This window comes from Cydia strobilella, chromosome 18, assembly GCF_947568885.1.
Source record: "Cydia strobilella chromosome 18, ilCydStro3.1, whole genome shotgun sequence".
In the NCBI taxonomy this organism is placed as follows: domain Eukaryota; kingdom Metazoa; phylum Arthropoda; class Insecta; order Lepidoptera; family Tortricidae; genus Cydia; species Cydia strobilella.
In genome coordinates this window covers 5,157,786-5,171,005 of record NC_086058.1, presented here as the reverse complement: position 1 = coordinate 5,171,005, position 13,220 = coordinate 5,157,786, and the positions used below count along the sequence as shown (strand labels likewise).

Below are 13,220 nucleotides of genomic sequence, written 5' to 3'. Positions count from 1 at the left end.
AAAATATCTTTGAAATTGATGTTGGTAATTATTAAAAACAATTATACTCAATAACTTCCGACAATTGCTTTAAAATTGTGTAACAACGTGGTGATAATGGCGATGGCCTATTGAATATTCGACAATATTTATGCACACCACATGAGCGCTTCAAAAATAAAACATTCGACTTGACTTCGAGGTTAGACGAGGATCAAAATATGATAAAATTAATAGAAAAATATAAAACAAAACTGTCTTTGCCTAATGAGAATCCAATCGAAGAAGCTAAGAAGATGGTCAGTGGGGTCCAGCAATTTGTCGGGATTCGGGATGTCTTTGGCGACAATAAGGAACTTAGTAAGCATACCCACTCAGGCAGATCATTGGGATTAAGTAGTCGGCTAGATAATAAATATTATTAAAGTTAATTTTACCCAATTCCCATTTTCTTACGTTTGATATCAATAAAACAAAATGTTATCCATTGTTATTACAATTGCGAAGTTGGTCAAATATCTACAGTACCTGGTCATATTTTGTTTCATATATCTATGTATGTATTTTGTCCATTTATTAGGGGTTTGATTATACCTTTATGCCGCACAAGTGATTTTCAAATGAAGCAAATAATTGAGCGTATATTTCAGTTACTTCATAAGTTGTTTTAGTGTAAATAAGAAAAGCGACACAAAATTTACAGTTCCTTAGTGAGTGCACAAAGTGCATGCACGTTGTTTAACAGTGGTAAAACACATGTTCACCTACAAATAATCAATACGTGTTTGATCCATAGTTTGGCAAATTGCTATCTTCTCAGGTGTCCAAAAAAATTCTTGGCCCCTTGGATTTTTCCACTTTTCCTTTTTATTCTTCTTTAATACTCCGGTTATTTTCCAGGATGGTCTCCACTTTCCGTAGTAGGGATCTTGGTGTTCCCTGTAGCTTTTCTGTATACGGGTCTATTCAGCCAGATGATGTATCTAGTGTCCGTGTTCCCGGACAAGGTGGACTCCTTTAAAGCTGTCAATTGCATCAGCTCGGCCTGCGTGCCGTTGTCCAAGTACATCTTTATGTGGACTTCAAGGTAAGAGAGATTTATGTAGACCAAAATTACCTAAAAAGCCTCCGCTGTTCTTGCGTTTTCCTGTCTGTAATTTACACGGTGTGTTTCCCGGTATAGCAGAATTAAGTTAAAGTGTTGCCACACTTAAACAAGAAAGGTGAATAGAATAAATGTGCTCAACTTCCAAAAAAATCTCTACTATAATTTTACCTGACAGCTACTCCATGTAAAAAAAATGAACAGTCATAGGGACCATCAATAGACGCTAAAGGTTATAACATGCTACAAAGACTTATGATTCCAGGAACCGCCTCACGACAATAATGAAAATGAGCCACGAGGGTCTCGGAGTGCTTCCAGTAGGAAGTCCAGCTCGGGCTCGCATGCTGCAGACTCTCCACAAAGCACAAGGCGTCTCCTGGCTGGTGATACTCAATCAGGCTATCATACACATCGTTTACTTGCTATTACCGCTCTTCTTAACTGTTTTTATGAACGAGAGATATCTGCCAACAACTCCTGGGGAACCTTATGGTAAATATATAAGCTTATTACAAATAATAAACAAACGAATGGCATACTTAACCTAGCCTAACAGTCTAAGCAATAATATTATGTTGTTTTACTATATAAGAAATCGGTCAACGAATATCCTAAGTCTATTTTATTCCCCAGGCCTTATTCCTAAATACGAAACCCCGTACTACGAAGCCACGTTCGTAATAACGTGTGCTGCTACCACGTTTTCTGCCATCAACCAGACTGGCTACATAGTCCTCTTCGTTACGCTGGTCGCCCACGAACTTGGACATTTCTACGTCATCACCGAGACTTTTAACGAAATCTACAAACTTTCTAGTGCTACAAGAGAAAACGATGATTCGAGAAAAGAAATAGACGAAAAGCTAACGTTCTGCATCAAACATCATAAATTCCTTATCAAGTACCACCGGAAAATTAGTGAGCTTTATCAAGCTATACTCGGAGCTCAATTTCTCATGATGATAATCGTATTAGTCACAACGCTACAGACGATGTGCTAATGGAATTTCAGTAACACGATTCTTGCAGGCGTGACCGGTATTATGCCTCTGACTATTTACTGTTTTGGCGGGGAGTTAGTGATTTCGGCGGCTGAAACTATGTCGGAGGCTATTTACTTTTGTGGTTGGGAGATGATGGAACCGAGACAAGCTAGGGCCGTGGGCTTCATCCTGTGCATCTCTCAACGACCCCTGCACCTTACTGCAGCCGGGGTTACGACTATGAATCGAGACACCTTTGCAAACGTAGTGCAAGCCGTTTACATTACATTAAAAACTAGCAAAGAAAGTTGAGCAAACACATTTTCTTTTGAGAGTGCTTCTCATTTAAGTTATTCCCCTTATTAATATTTTATAATTTTACATTTTCTCTTAGAAATAAGCTTCGGCTGTTTGCTTTGATTTGCAAACGCTGTTTTCGAAAAAATCTTTCTAGCCAACAGATTTGTAATAACAGCAAACAAAGGCAATAAATTACTTTTACAAATGATTGTTGACGTTGAATGGATTTTCGTCGCGGTTAGTTAAAAGCTCTAATTTATTAGATTAATACAAATCAATTTTTATTAATAGTAGATTGTTAACCAAGGGTTGAAAGTCACTCATTTCTGTAGAGGTAGTTTGGCGATCGAACGCAGTGAATATTTAAAAAATACTTTTGTTGTATTCCTTAGGAAATCGAGTAAATACAATTACAACAAAATAAATCAAGAACAATTGATTTTAATAATTTACATACATCATTTTTGATAAAAAATGATTCAATGCGGGATTAGTAAAATTAGAACAATTACCAATTGTTCCACGCGGGGAAATAAAGACACTATTTTTCCATTTTGTTTCCACCCAGTTGCTCGTGGGACGGGAACGCAGAGGAGTACACAGTTTTTTGCACTACAGCAGAAGCGTTTCACTTTCTGCGCACTTTTTAGAACAACAACGACCCACTTTCAGAGCATGCTGAGACATGAAATAGTAGATTGTTAACCAAGGGATGAAAGGCACTCATGACTGTCGAGGTATTTTTTATTGGTCTGAAATGATGCCTTTCACCCGAGTTAAACACTCTACTTTTCATTTCGAATACGAGGAAAGTAATATGCATGTATTTTTTTAAAAACATGACTAAGTATAAATTTTCCAGTATTTCTTGAGGGGTACCTTTCAATTAACAATTTAGACAAAAGTGTCGTTATTTATGGGATGGGGAGTCAAATATCAGAATGGAAATTGTATAACAAATCCATTTAAACTCAAATTTAAATTGTTTACCGTACAAAAATTTAAAAAATCGTACTTCGAACGTAAAATGCTCTAGTGCATACACGTATCATTTTCTGCACACCTTTCAGAACAACAATGACCCTCTTTCAGAGCATGGGAAATTAAAAATAAATTAAATGTATGCTTCGCATTAACAGGTCCCCCGGCAATTAATTAACCCTTTATAGGGCACTTTCCATGTTTATATTAAATGCACAAGTTTTACTCAATTTCATAAAATAAATTAAACTATTTACATTACATTAAAATTAACTATACACTAAACTACATTAAAACTAAACAAAGCCACAACTAAGAACTTAGTCAAACAACTCGTCCCGTGCCCTTCCAGATGCAAAGGTGCCCATCACGCTCGCCGCGTTGTCACGTTGGGCCGCGATAGACAGCCTCTGCATAGAATGACCCGGAACGAGGCTCAAGACCTCTCTCCCTCAAACCCTGCCCAAACTCGCTCAAGAAACTTTTAGCCTCGTCACACCGACACCCGCTATTAGGGTATATGGCAAAAATGACCAGCCTATTATGTTAATTGCTGCCAAAATTGCCTCGGGATCAGGAAACAGATCATGATAATAATGATAAAAAATATTAGCGAAAGTCCACAAAATAAGCCAACGTAGTCTAGTTCTCACGACAACAGTAGGTACTTCAGTGAATTCTAGGCAGCTAAGTGTTAATGAGGTATTAGCATATTATATTGAGTCAAAATCGACAAACACAAACTTACAAGCAAACTAAAAAGTGGTTGATGAAGGGTGATCATCATAAATATCCATCATATCATTATTTGCCCAAGGCAATAGGTACTTGCGTGTTATAGAAGAATAGTCCTTTAGAAGAACTTCATAAGAATTACGCAAAACAAGGAAAACAATTATTATTCTAATAATATGATACATGTGTTAGAACATATTATTAGGTTATTAATAATTAACAGATCAATAATTAATTTATTATTAATAATAAGTTGTGATAATTAATTTTCTATATTTTTTTTATAATTTTGTATATTTTTAAGTAAGTAATAAAAAAACTGTAAAATTTTGTTTATTTTTTTTCTTGTTATTTTTTTTATTTCAATAATTGTATTTAATTTTAGTTAAAAACACAATAAAATAATTTTGTCCACCTAGCTTGCTCTAGATGAAACACTGTGCAGTAGTTTCCGTTATTGATGATTATTTTCGAGCTTAGTTATTAAACGAGCATTAAACACACATTGCTGTTAAGGAACCCTGATCTGGTAAGTGGATAAGTATTATCTGACCATTTTCAAACCATTCTTACGATAATGAAAATTTATATTATATGATAATTAATATTTTTTCAAACATCTTAAACTCATAAGAATACAATTTTTTGTAACCACAAAATACGTTAATGTAAAGATAAATAAACGTTCTTTAAATTAATACTAATATTAATTAGGTAGTTCAATTAAGCTAAGAGCTAGACTCAAATTAGTCCGATTTGTGCAAAAGGTGGGATATCTCCGATTGCGAATGTATGAGAATTGTGAGGGGAAAATTCAAAGGGCTGGTGGTGGTAACGGCACCACTTTTCAGCCCGGCAACATCGGGTTTCTAGGAGCCTAGGAACCCCACTACAAGGATCAGAAGTCAAACAGAACTGCGGTCCGCTATTTTTGCAAACGAACATCTCATTGGAGTCTGTTCTATTTGCTCGAATTCAAGTTAAACGCCGTTCGCAACAAACAAACGACGATTGGATTTAACAAAGAGGATACAATAAGATAGAGCGGTACTGTCATAGTAAATTTTGTAACCACTGTAAATTCACTGCCATCTATCGACAAACTTTGAAACTATAAATGAAGATTTATAAAAATACGTTTAAATGTATTGAAATATATGTTTTTTTTATTTGCATTTATTATTTTTAGGTATATAATTTTGACCCATGATCTTTCACTGATATGCGTTAAAATTATAAATAACAAACGAAACCGTCAACGCCCTTTATACGAGAGTAGGCCAAAACTAGTGGCGCCATCAGATCGAGAATCAAATTTTCGTGATTTTTCGCGGCACGTTTTTTCCTTAGACTGTATCCATCTATTACGGAGTTATATCTATCTTTGGATTTAACGACGTGTATTATTAGCCTATGTAGCCTATTCACACTAATTACGAGGCTTTTCAGTTTTTATTCCCCAATTAGCACTTTTGTACCAACGCCCACAGTGTTAACTGACAGTTCGCAAACCTTATTACAAAAGGCATAAGATCCACCGACGGACAGTTATGTTATGTGTTGCTGTTTGTACTGGGTTTTATTAGGGGACTTTTAGACAGGTTCTTCATGTCCGTTTCTTGCTTACCTACTTACTGTTGCCAGTGGAAAGTGCTCTTTCGTTTCGTAGATATTTGCAATTTTCATAAATATTACCAACTTCGTATTATCTAGTACTAATTAAAATGTCAATCAACAAATTGCCCTTGGTCCAAATCTACTGCAAATTTGGTTGACAACGATCTTTGTCTGTATAAGAGCGTGGCGTGGCTGTGGGGTGGGGGTCCTAAAATTAAATGTTTTTTTTACCTACTCCTACATGTCATTATGTAAAAGTCGAAATTGAAATTGAAATCATTTATTGCGTATCACATAGCAGGTACAGGTGTTCTTAAATATAAGCTGTTCATGTGACGCCCTGTTAGGTTAGGGCACGGTTTCCACATACATACCGACACATACTGATATTTCATACAGAATCGAAATTCTTATAGGAATATAAACGAGGGCCATTCCTTAAGTTTTTCCTATTCACGAAGTAATATTTCAACATAAATATCTGCATCCGCACCCCTAATATATATATTGACGGGAGTTCACGGAAGAATCAGCCCGAAATACATGATTGACAGTTTCGACTCCCGGGGGCCCACGGGGCCGATACCGAGAATTACTTCAATCTCACATACAATCCTACTTCCCACGAAAGAAATCAATCTTGGTAGCGAAGATTGGCTTGCATTTATACAGTTAGAGATCGAGCCATAGTTGGTTTATTTTAAATGGGTCAGTAAGACAGCTTTGAGATCCCGTTTCGCTCAATTAAAACTGTCTTGGAAGGCCTTTCCTATCTTTTCACTCATTGATTTTCAGTTTCACAGATTAAAAGAGTCCCTTTTTAAGAGTATTCCCAAATAGCTGCATGATATCGAGAAGCTGCGTTCCTGTTTAAGATCTAGCCTGTATATCCTACGGCTTATTAACGTATTTGATAATTAAACCAACGTTATTATTTTATGAAGTACCAAGAAATATTCCAAAGAACTGTTTTTATTTACTTGAATAATTGCTTTGAAATTGATTTAGGTAATTATTAAAAACAATTATACTCAATAAACTCCGATAACTGCTTTAAAATTGTGTAACAACGTGGTGATACCTACCTAATGAATATAATATTTCCACACACCACACGAGCGCTTCCAAAATAAAACATTCGACTTGACTTCGAGGTTAGACGTGGGCCAAAATATGATAAAATTAATAGAAAAATATAAAACAAAACTGTCTATGCCTAATGAGAATCCAATTGAAGAAGCTAAGAAGATAGTCAGTGGGATCCAGCAATTTGTCGGGATTCCGGATGTCTTTGGTGACAATACGGAACTTAGTAAGCATACCCACTCAGGCAGATCATTGGGAATAAGTAGTCGGCTAGATAATAATAGTACAAGTGTGCTAAGTTGGTCATTACACACGAGGCGAAATTGTTCGCAATAAGAAAACATACGACGTCTTTCAACACACTTGCGAGGAAAAAAAAGAAACTTTCATATTAAACAAATTTTAAACCCCTCTGGTGTTGCGGGTGTCCATGGGCGGCGGTAATCGCTTACCATCAGGTGATCCGTCTGCTCGTTTGCCTCCTATATCATAAATAGTTATTTGTGCAACAAGAGAGGAAAGTTGGTTTTTCTTGCGAGTGTTTATTTTGAGTCCCGAGAAAGCGAAAGATCCTATAATTGAATCACGAGCGAAGCGAGTGATTCCAAAGTAGAATCTTGAGCGTAGCGAGGGACTCAAAAACACGAGATGTAAAATAACTTTGCTCTCGTGTTGCACACATAATTTTTCACCTCAGTAGTGAGAACATAATCATAATCATAATCATAATATCGTTTATTGCACCATGGTAAAAAATTGTTACAAAAAAATACAGAGTATATAAGTAATTTTAATAACAAAACTTCCGTGAGACATAGACATATTATATATATATTAAATATACCTATAGACATATTAACATGTCGAGCGTTTACGACTTAAAACACGTGAGTGACCCGTTATTAATATATTTAATAAGTATATAAGTATCACATGGACCCCAGAAGGGTGTTGCAAACATTTTCTTAAATTCATCTTCTTACTTTGGAACATAAACAAGCCTTATAATAGCGGTATATCAAAATTATATTAATTACTTATGAAAAATATCATCTAGGAATTCTGTGGCTGAGTAGTATGCTTTTTCTGCAAGGAATGTTTTCAACTTATTTTCGTATGTCGCGTCTCTTTCCTCTGCTTTTATATGGTTTGGGATGTGATTATAATATTTTACTGCTGCATAATGAGGGCTTTTCCGATATATTTCTAGATTTGGGACAGGTTGCTCAAGCTTATATTTTAGTCTTTTGTTTGGTAGCTCTCTGAATAAGTTAATATTTTTCCTTACATACATGCCCAATTCAAAAATATATATAGATGGTAGAGTAAGTATGCCAAGTTTAATAAAATGAGGTTTGCAACTATCCCTATTTCGAATTCCCATTAATACACGAATGCATTTTTTTTTGCATCACAAATAAGTCGTGTGCATCAGTACTGTTACCCCATGTTAAGATCCCATATCGTAACCATGAATTTGCAAAGGCGTAGTAGGCAGTTAGAGCTGTTGTTAAATTTGTGGTTTTGCGAAGCGTAAAAAGTCCATATAGAAACTGGGATATCTTAGTTTTAGTGCATATTATGTGTGTTTTAAAATTAATATTGTTATCAAGGGTAATACCTAAGAGTTTGAAATTATATATTAAAGGTTAAAATGTGTTTCGAATTACACAGAATAAACAGAAAAAAATGTAATTTAATATGTAATATAATACCATACCATACGATACGATACGATACGACACGACACGACACGACACGACACGACACGGCACGATAAGACACGACACGACACGATACGACACGACACGACACGACACGACACGATACGATACGATACGATACCATACGATACCATAATAAAAGTATGAAGTGGCAGTTCATGGCCTTCACTAAATTAAAAAGCTACATTGTTTCACTTCCTGGAGTGAGGAAAGTAGGCTTGTTCGAGCTGCTGAGGTGAAAATAATAATAATTGTTAAAACAGTAAACGTCTGCAATTTGTCATACTGCCGGCCGCCCCTCGCCCCGGCCGCGGGTGGGCAGGCCGGGGCGCGGCAGGCATTCGGGGGGCGCCGGCGCTCGCCAGTCCGCGTGGCAAAATCTAGGTACTCGACCAATTAAAGAAGGCTCCGTTTCCATGCATATTATTAGCAATCAGTTACCTTCTTAACTCAGTCGGATAATATAATGAAAAAGCACGAGTGTTATAATATACTGAAAAAGCACGCGAGTTTACTATCTAGGATTATGAGCCAAAAATCGGTTGAATAAACGTCGTTTTGAGCAAGTGTGTTGAAAATATTATTAAAGTTAATTATATAGATAGGTCATTTGCTATCTTCTCAGGTCTCCAAAAAAACTCTTAACCCCTGGGATTTTTCCACTCTTCCTTTTTATTCCTCTTTAATGCTCCGGTTATTTTCCAGGATGGTCCCCACTTTCCGTAGTAGGGATCTTGGTGTTCCCTGTAGCTTTTCTGTATACGGGTCCATTCAGCCAGATCATGTATCTGGTGTCCGTGTTCCCTGACAAGGTGGACTCCTTCAAAGCTGTCAACTGCATCAGCGCGACCTTCGTGCCGTTGTCCAAGTATATCTTTATGTGGACTTCAAGGTAAGAGAGATTTATGTAGACCAAAATTACCTAAAAAGCCTCCGCTGTTCTTGCGTCTTCCTGTCTGTAATTTACACTGTGTGTTTTCCGGTATAGCAGAATTAAGTTAAAGTGTTGCCACACTCAAACAAGAAAGTTGAATGGAATGAATGTGCTTCCACTTCCAAAAAAAATTCTTCAATCCATAGACCTAGCATTACATAGATGAGCAATACGCGTGCGCCCGTGAGGGACAGAACATACGCAATGCGACAATATGATTGGTCGAATAGATTTGTAGCCCACCATAAACCATACTAAATTTACGGTGGGGAATAAATAAAAATGTGAGACTGTGACAAGGACAAACAATAACAGCGCTTTCTCTGCTACTCCTACTGAAAGATACATAAGACTATCGTTCGGTCATTGCCCCCCACCCCTCATGCCCGATCCAGTTATACTAGATTCATGCTTCAATCATTTTACCTGACAGCTACTCCGTGTAAAAATGAACAGTCATAGGGACCATCATTAGACGCTAAAGGTATAACATGCTAAAAGGACTTATGATTCCAGGAACTGCCTCAGGACAGTAATGAAAATGAGCCACGAGGGTCTCGGAGTGCTTCCAGAAGGAAGTCCAGCTCGGGCTCGCATGCTGCAGACTCTCCACAAAGCACAATGCCTCTCCTGGCTCGTGATACTTAATCAGGCTATCATACACATCGTTTACTTGCTATTACCGCTCTTCTTAACTGTCGTTATGAATGAGAGATATCTGCCAACGACTCCTGGGGAATCTTATGGTAAATATATAAGCTTATTACAAATAATAAAGAAACGAATGGCATACTTAACCTAGCCTAACAGTCTAAGCAATAATATTATGTTGTTTTACTATATAAGAAATCGGTCCACGAATGTCCTAAGCCTATTTTATTCCCCAGGCCTCGCTCCTAAATACGAAACCCCGTACTACGAAGCCACGTTCGTAATAACGTGTGCTGCTACCACGTTTTCTGCCATCAACCAGACTGGCTACATAGTCCTCTTCGTTACGCTGGTCGCCCACGAACTTGGACATTTCTACGTCATCACCGAGACTTTTAACGAAATCTACAAACTTTCTAGTGCTACAAGAGAAAACGATGATTCGAGAAAAGAAATAGACGAAAAGCTAACGTTCTGCATCAAACATCATCAATTCCTTATCAAGTACCACGGGAAAATTAGTGAGCTTTATCAAGCTATACTCGGAGCTCAATTTCTCATGATGATAATCGTATTAGTCACAACGCTACAGACGATGTATTATTGGAATTTCAGTAACACGATTCTAACAGGCGTGACCGGTACAATGCCTCTGACTATTTACTGTTTTGGTGGGGAGCTGGTGATTTCGGCGGCTGAAAATATGTCGGAGGCTATTTACTCTTGTGGTTGGGAGATGATGGAGCCAAGACAAGCTAGGGCCGTGGGCTTCATCCTGTGCATCTCTCAACGACCCCTGCACCTTACTGCAGCCGGGTTTACGATTATGAATCGAGACACCTTTGCAAACGTAGTGCAAGCCGTTTACAAGATTTACGCCGTTTTTAATTAAAAACTAGTAAAGAAAGTTGAGCAGACACATTTTAATTTCTTTTGAGAGTGCTTCTTATTTAAGTTATTCCCCTTATTAATAATTTTACGTTTTCTCCTAGTAATAAGCTACGGCTGATTGTTTTGATACAAACGCTGTTTTTGAAGAAATCTTTCTTGCCAACAGATTCGTAATAAAAGCAAACAGGCAATAGTATTTTATACAATCATGATATAATAGAGAGCTTTTCAGTCCACTACCGTGTTTAAGCAACGAAGCTTGCTGAGTTGCTTAAGTAAGGTACGAGATTGAAAAGCTTGATTATATCACTATTGTATACAATACTTTTTCTACGAAACAAATAAAAATACTTTCAACTAGTAGAATCATATAGGTAAACAAGCCAAAAGTAGGTACCCACTCGTACTCGTATACAGCTAAGATACGCTAGCGGAGAAGCGGACCTTCGTCGTGAAAAGAAATTGCCCCAATCGCGTAGCGAAAGCACATGTAGCAACCTAGCAGGCAGTGACTTCTAGGGAGTTAAGATCGTACGCTTCTGCCGTCCTACCGCAGGTCTAATCTATATAATATCTAATGACTGCTTGCTTATAGGCACTCATCAAGGAGATGGTTAACTTAAGTGCCGAATTGCGATGTCGGCTCCATAGTATATGTGCAAGAATCCGGCTTTTATGCCTTATATGGATCTCGAGTTCATAGGTAAACCTCAACGATACTGGATTGATTTAAGCCAAGCCTTGGATTTACCTCCACTTGAACTAAGTGTGCGAATACAGGAACACACGTCCTCTTCGAACAAAACTCCTAGTTCTATTATGTGGACATCCGCACACCCTGATCCAATCAAAGAGCCTATCTTAAAAGCAAATTCTTGTCTCTTACCACATTTTGTGTTTAAAGTCTCAAGGATTGCTTATGTTCGCAACATCGTATTTTTGTTGGTCTATTTAGAAATATGCACTTTAACTCGTTCAACCACGGTTTCTCTTAGTTCTAAGTAAATTGAGGGTATTTGGCTTCGGAAATGTCATACTCGTGCGCAAATAACGATGTACATCTACTATAATGACGCAAATTTCTATGCATTGATGTTCAGCGTGTTTTGTTTAAAGCATAGAATGTATTTTGTATTTAAATATGCAGGAATAATTAAATACAAAATACCTATAGGACTATCCCATGCATAATGTTAGTTAAGTTTACGTGCTGACGCGATCGCTTGGACAGGTCTCCACGGAAGACCAGCGTCAAGATACCTGAAAGGTAACTTGACATCAAGCTGAGGGGACGAACCTTTTCAGTGACGTTTATGTTTTATATTAATAAAAGTGTATTACATTTAAGCAATACTGTAAGCGTCCTGAATAAATTTATTTTCTTTCTTCTTTCTTTCTATATTGAACGCACATTTCGGCATTCGGCGCTTTTCACAAATTAACATTACGTTTCGCCGAAGCATTGAAACCTATGCTACATGTATGCTACAGGCTACGACGAAGCGCTATTAGCATACGGGGCATTTCACGTCAAGCGGGCAGCAAAAAAATTGTCAGGTTCTGGATTTTGTTCATAGTTGGGTTAATTGGACCTATATGTGAATTAAAAAATTTGGCATCATTACTTTTTTAATATATTGCTTCGTTAACAATTTATACGCATTTAAAAAAACTACAAAATTTGAGGAACGGATTTTTTAAAAATTATTACTGCAATTCTTTCAGTGGATTTAATTATAACTAAATAGTGATTATTTGAGAATATTAGTTGATTTCTTTGAAAATTTATAAAAAAAGTTTTTTTTATCTTTTTTTCATATAGCAAACCGGAAGTTAGTATTAAATATCTTTTTTTTTCCAACTTCGCATTTTTTTATATTTTTATTTTTACACAATAATGTAGCTTATGGTGTACTAATGTCCTATAAAAATTTTTATAATGGCATCTCGATTGGTTTTGAAGATTCATGAAGTAATTCGAAAGTACTGCGCGACGCTCCGTACTGAGAGGTAGTTCTATGTGGCAGTCTTTAATGGCCAATTACGGGTTTTTTTACTTTTGCGTAACGGAATTAAAGCAATAAACAATATTTCATCGGTTAAGATGTAGAAAAGCTAATGTGACGAGCTCGGAATGTGACAAACTCAGAATGTGACGTACAGAAAGTGACGTCCTCAGAACGTGACCTAACTCGAAAGTGACTTCTTAAGCATGTGACATACCCCGCCTA

The 13,220-nt window shown here is 36.9% G+C and overlaps 2 protein-coding genes and 1 long non-coding RNA gene across 4 annotated transcripts in view; 2 read left to right on the top strand and 1 right to left on the bottom strand.

Annotated features, from left to right (window-relative positions):
• Positions 1 to 13,220, bottom strand: part of LOC134749449 (uncharacterized) — a 604,512-nt gene that overhangs the window by 282,873 nt on the left and 308,419 nt on the right. The window lies entirely within an intron of this gene.
• LOC134749269 (uncharacterized) lies at positions 954 to 2,088 on the top strand. The gene is made up of 3 exons (XM_063684162.1): positions 954 to 1,066; positions 1,350 to 1,579; positions 1,721 to 2,088. The coding sequence occupies exons 1-3, from the start codon at positions 954 to 956 to the stop codon at positions 2,086 to 2,088; spliced, it is 711 nt and encodes a 236-aa protein (XP_063540232.1).
• LOC134749447 (odorant receptor 82a-like) lies at positions 6,836 to 10,990 on the top strand. The gene is made up of 4 exons (XM_063684383.1): positions 6,836 to 7,015; positions 9,219 to 9,405; positions 9,964 to 10,193; positions 10,335 to 10,990. Exons 1-4 carry the CDS (start codon positions 6,877 to 6,879, stop codon positions 10,988 to 10,990), a joined length of 1,212 nt encoding a protein of 403 aa, XP_063540453.1. The 5' UTR covers positions 6,836 to 6,876.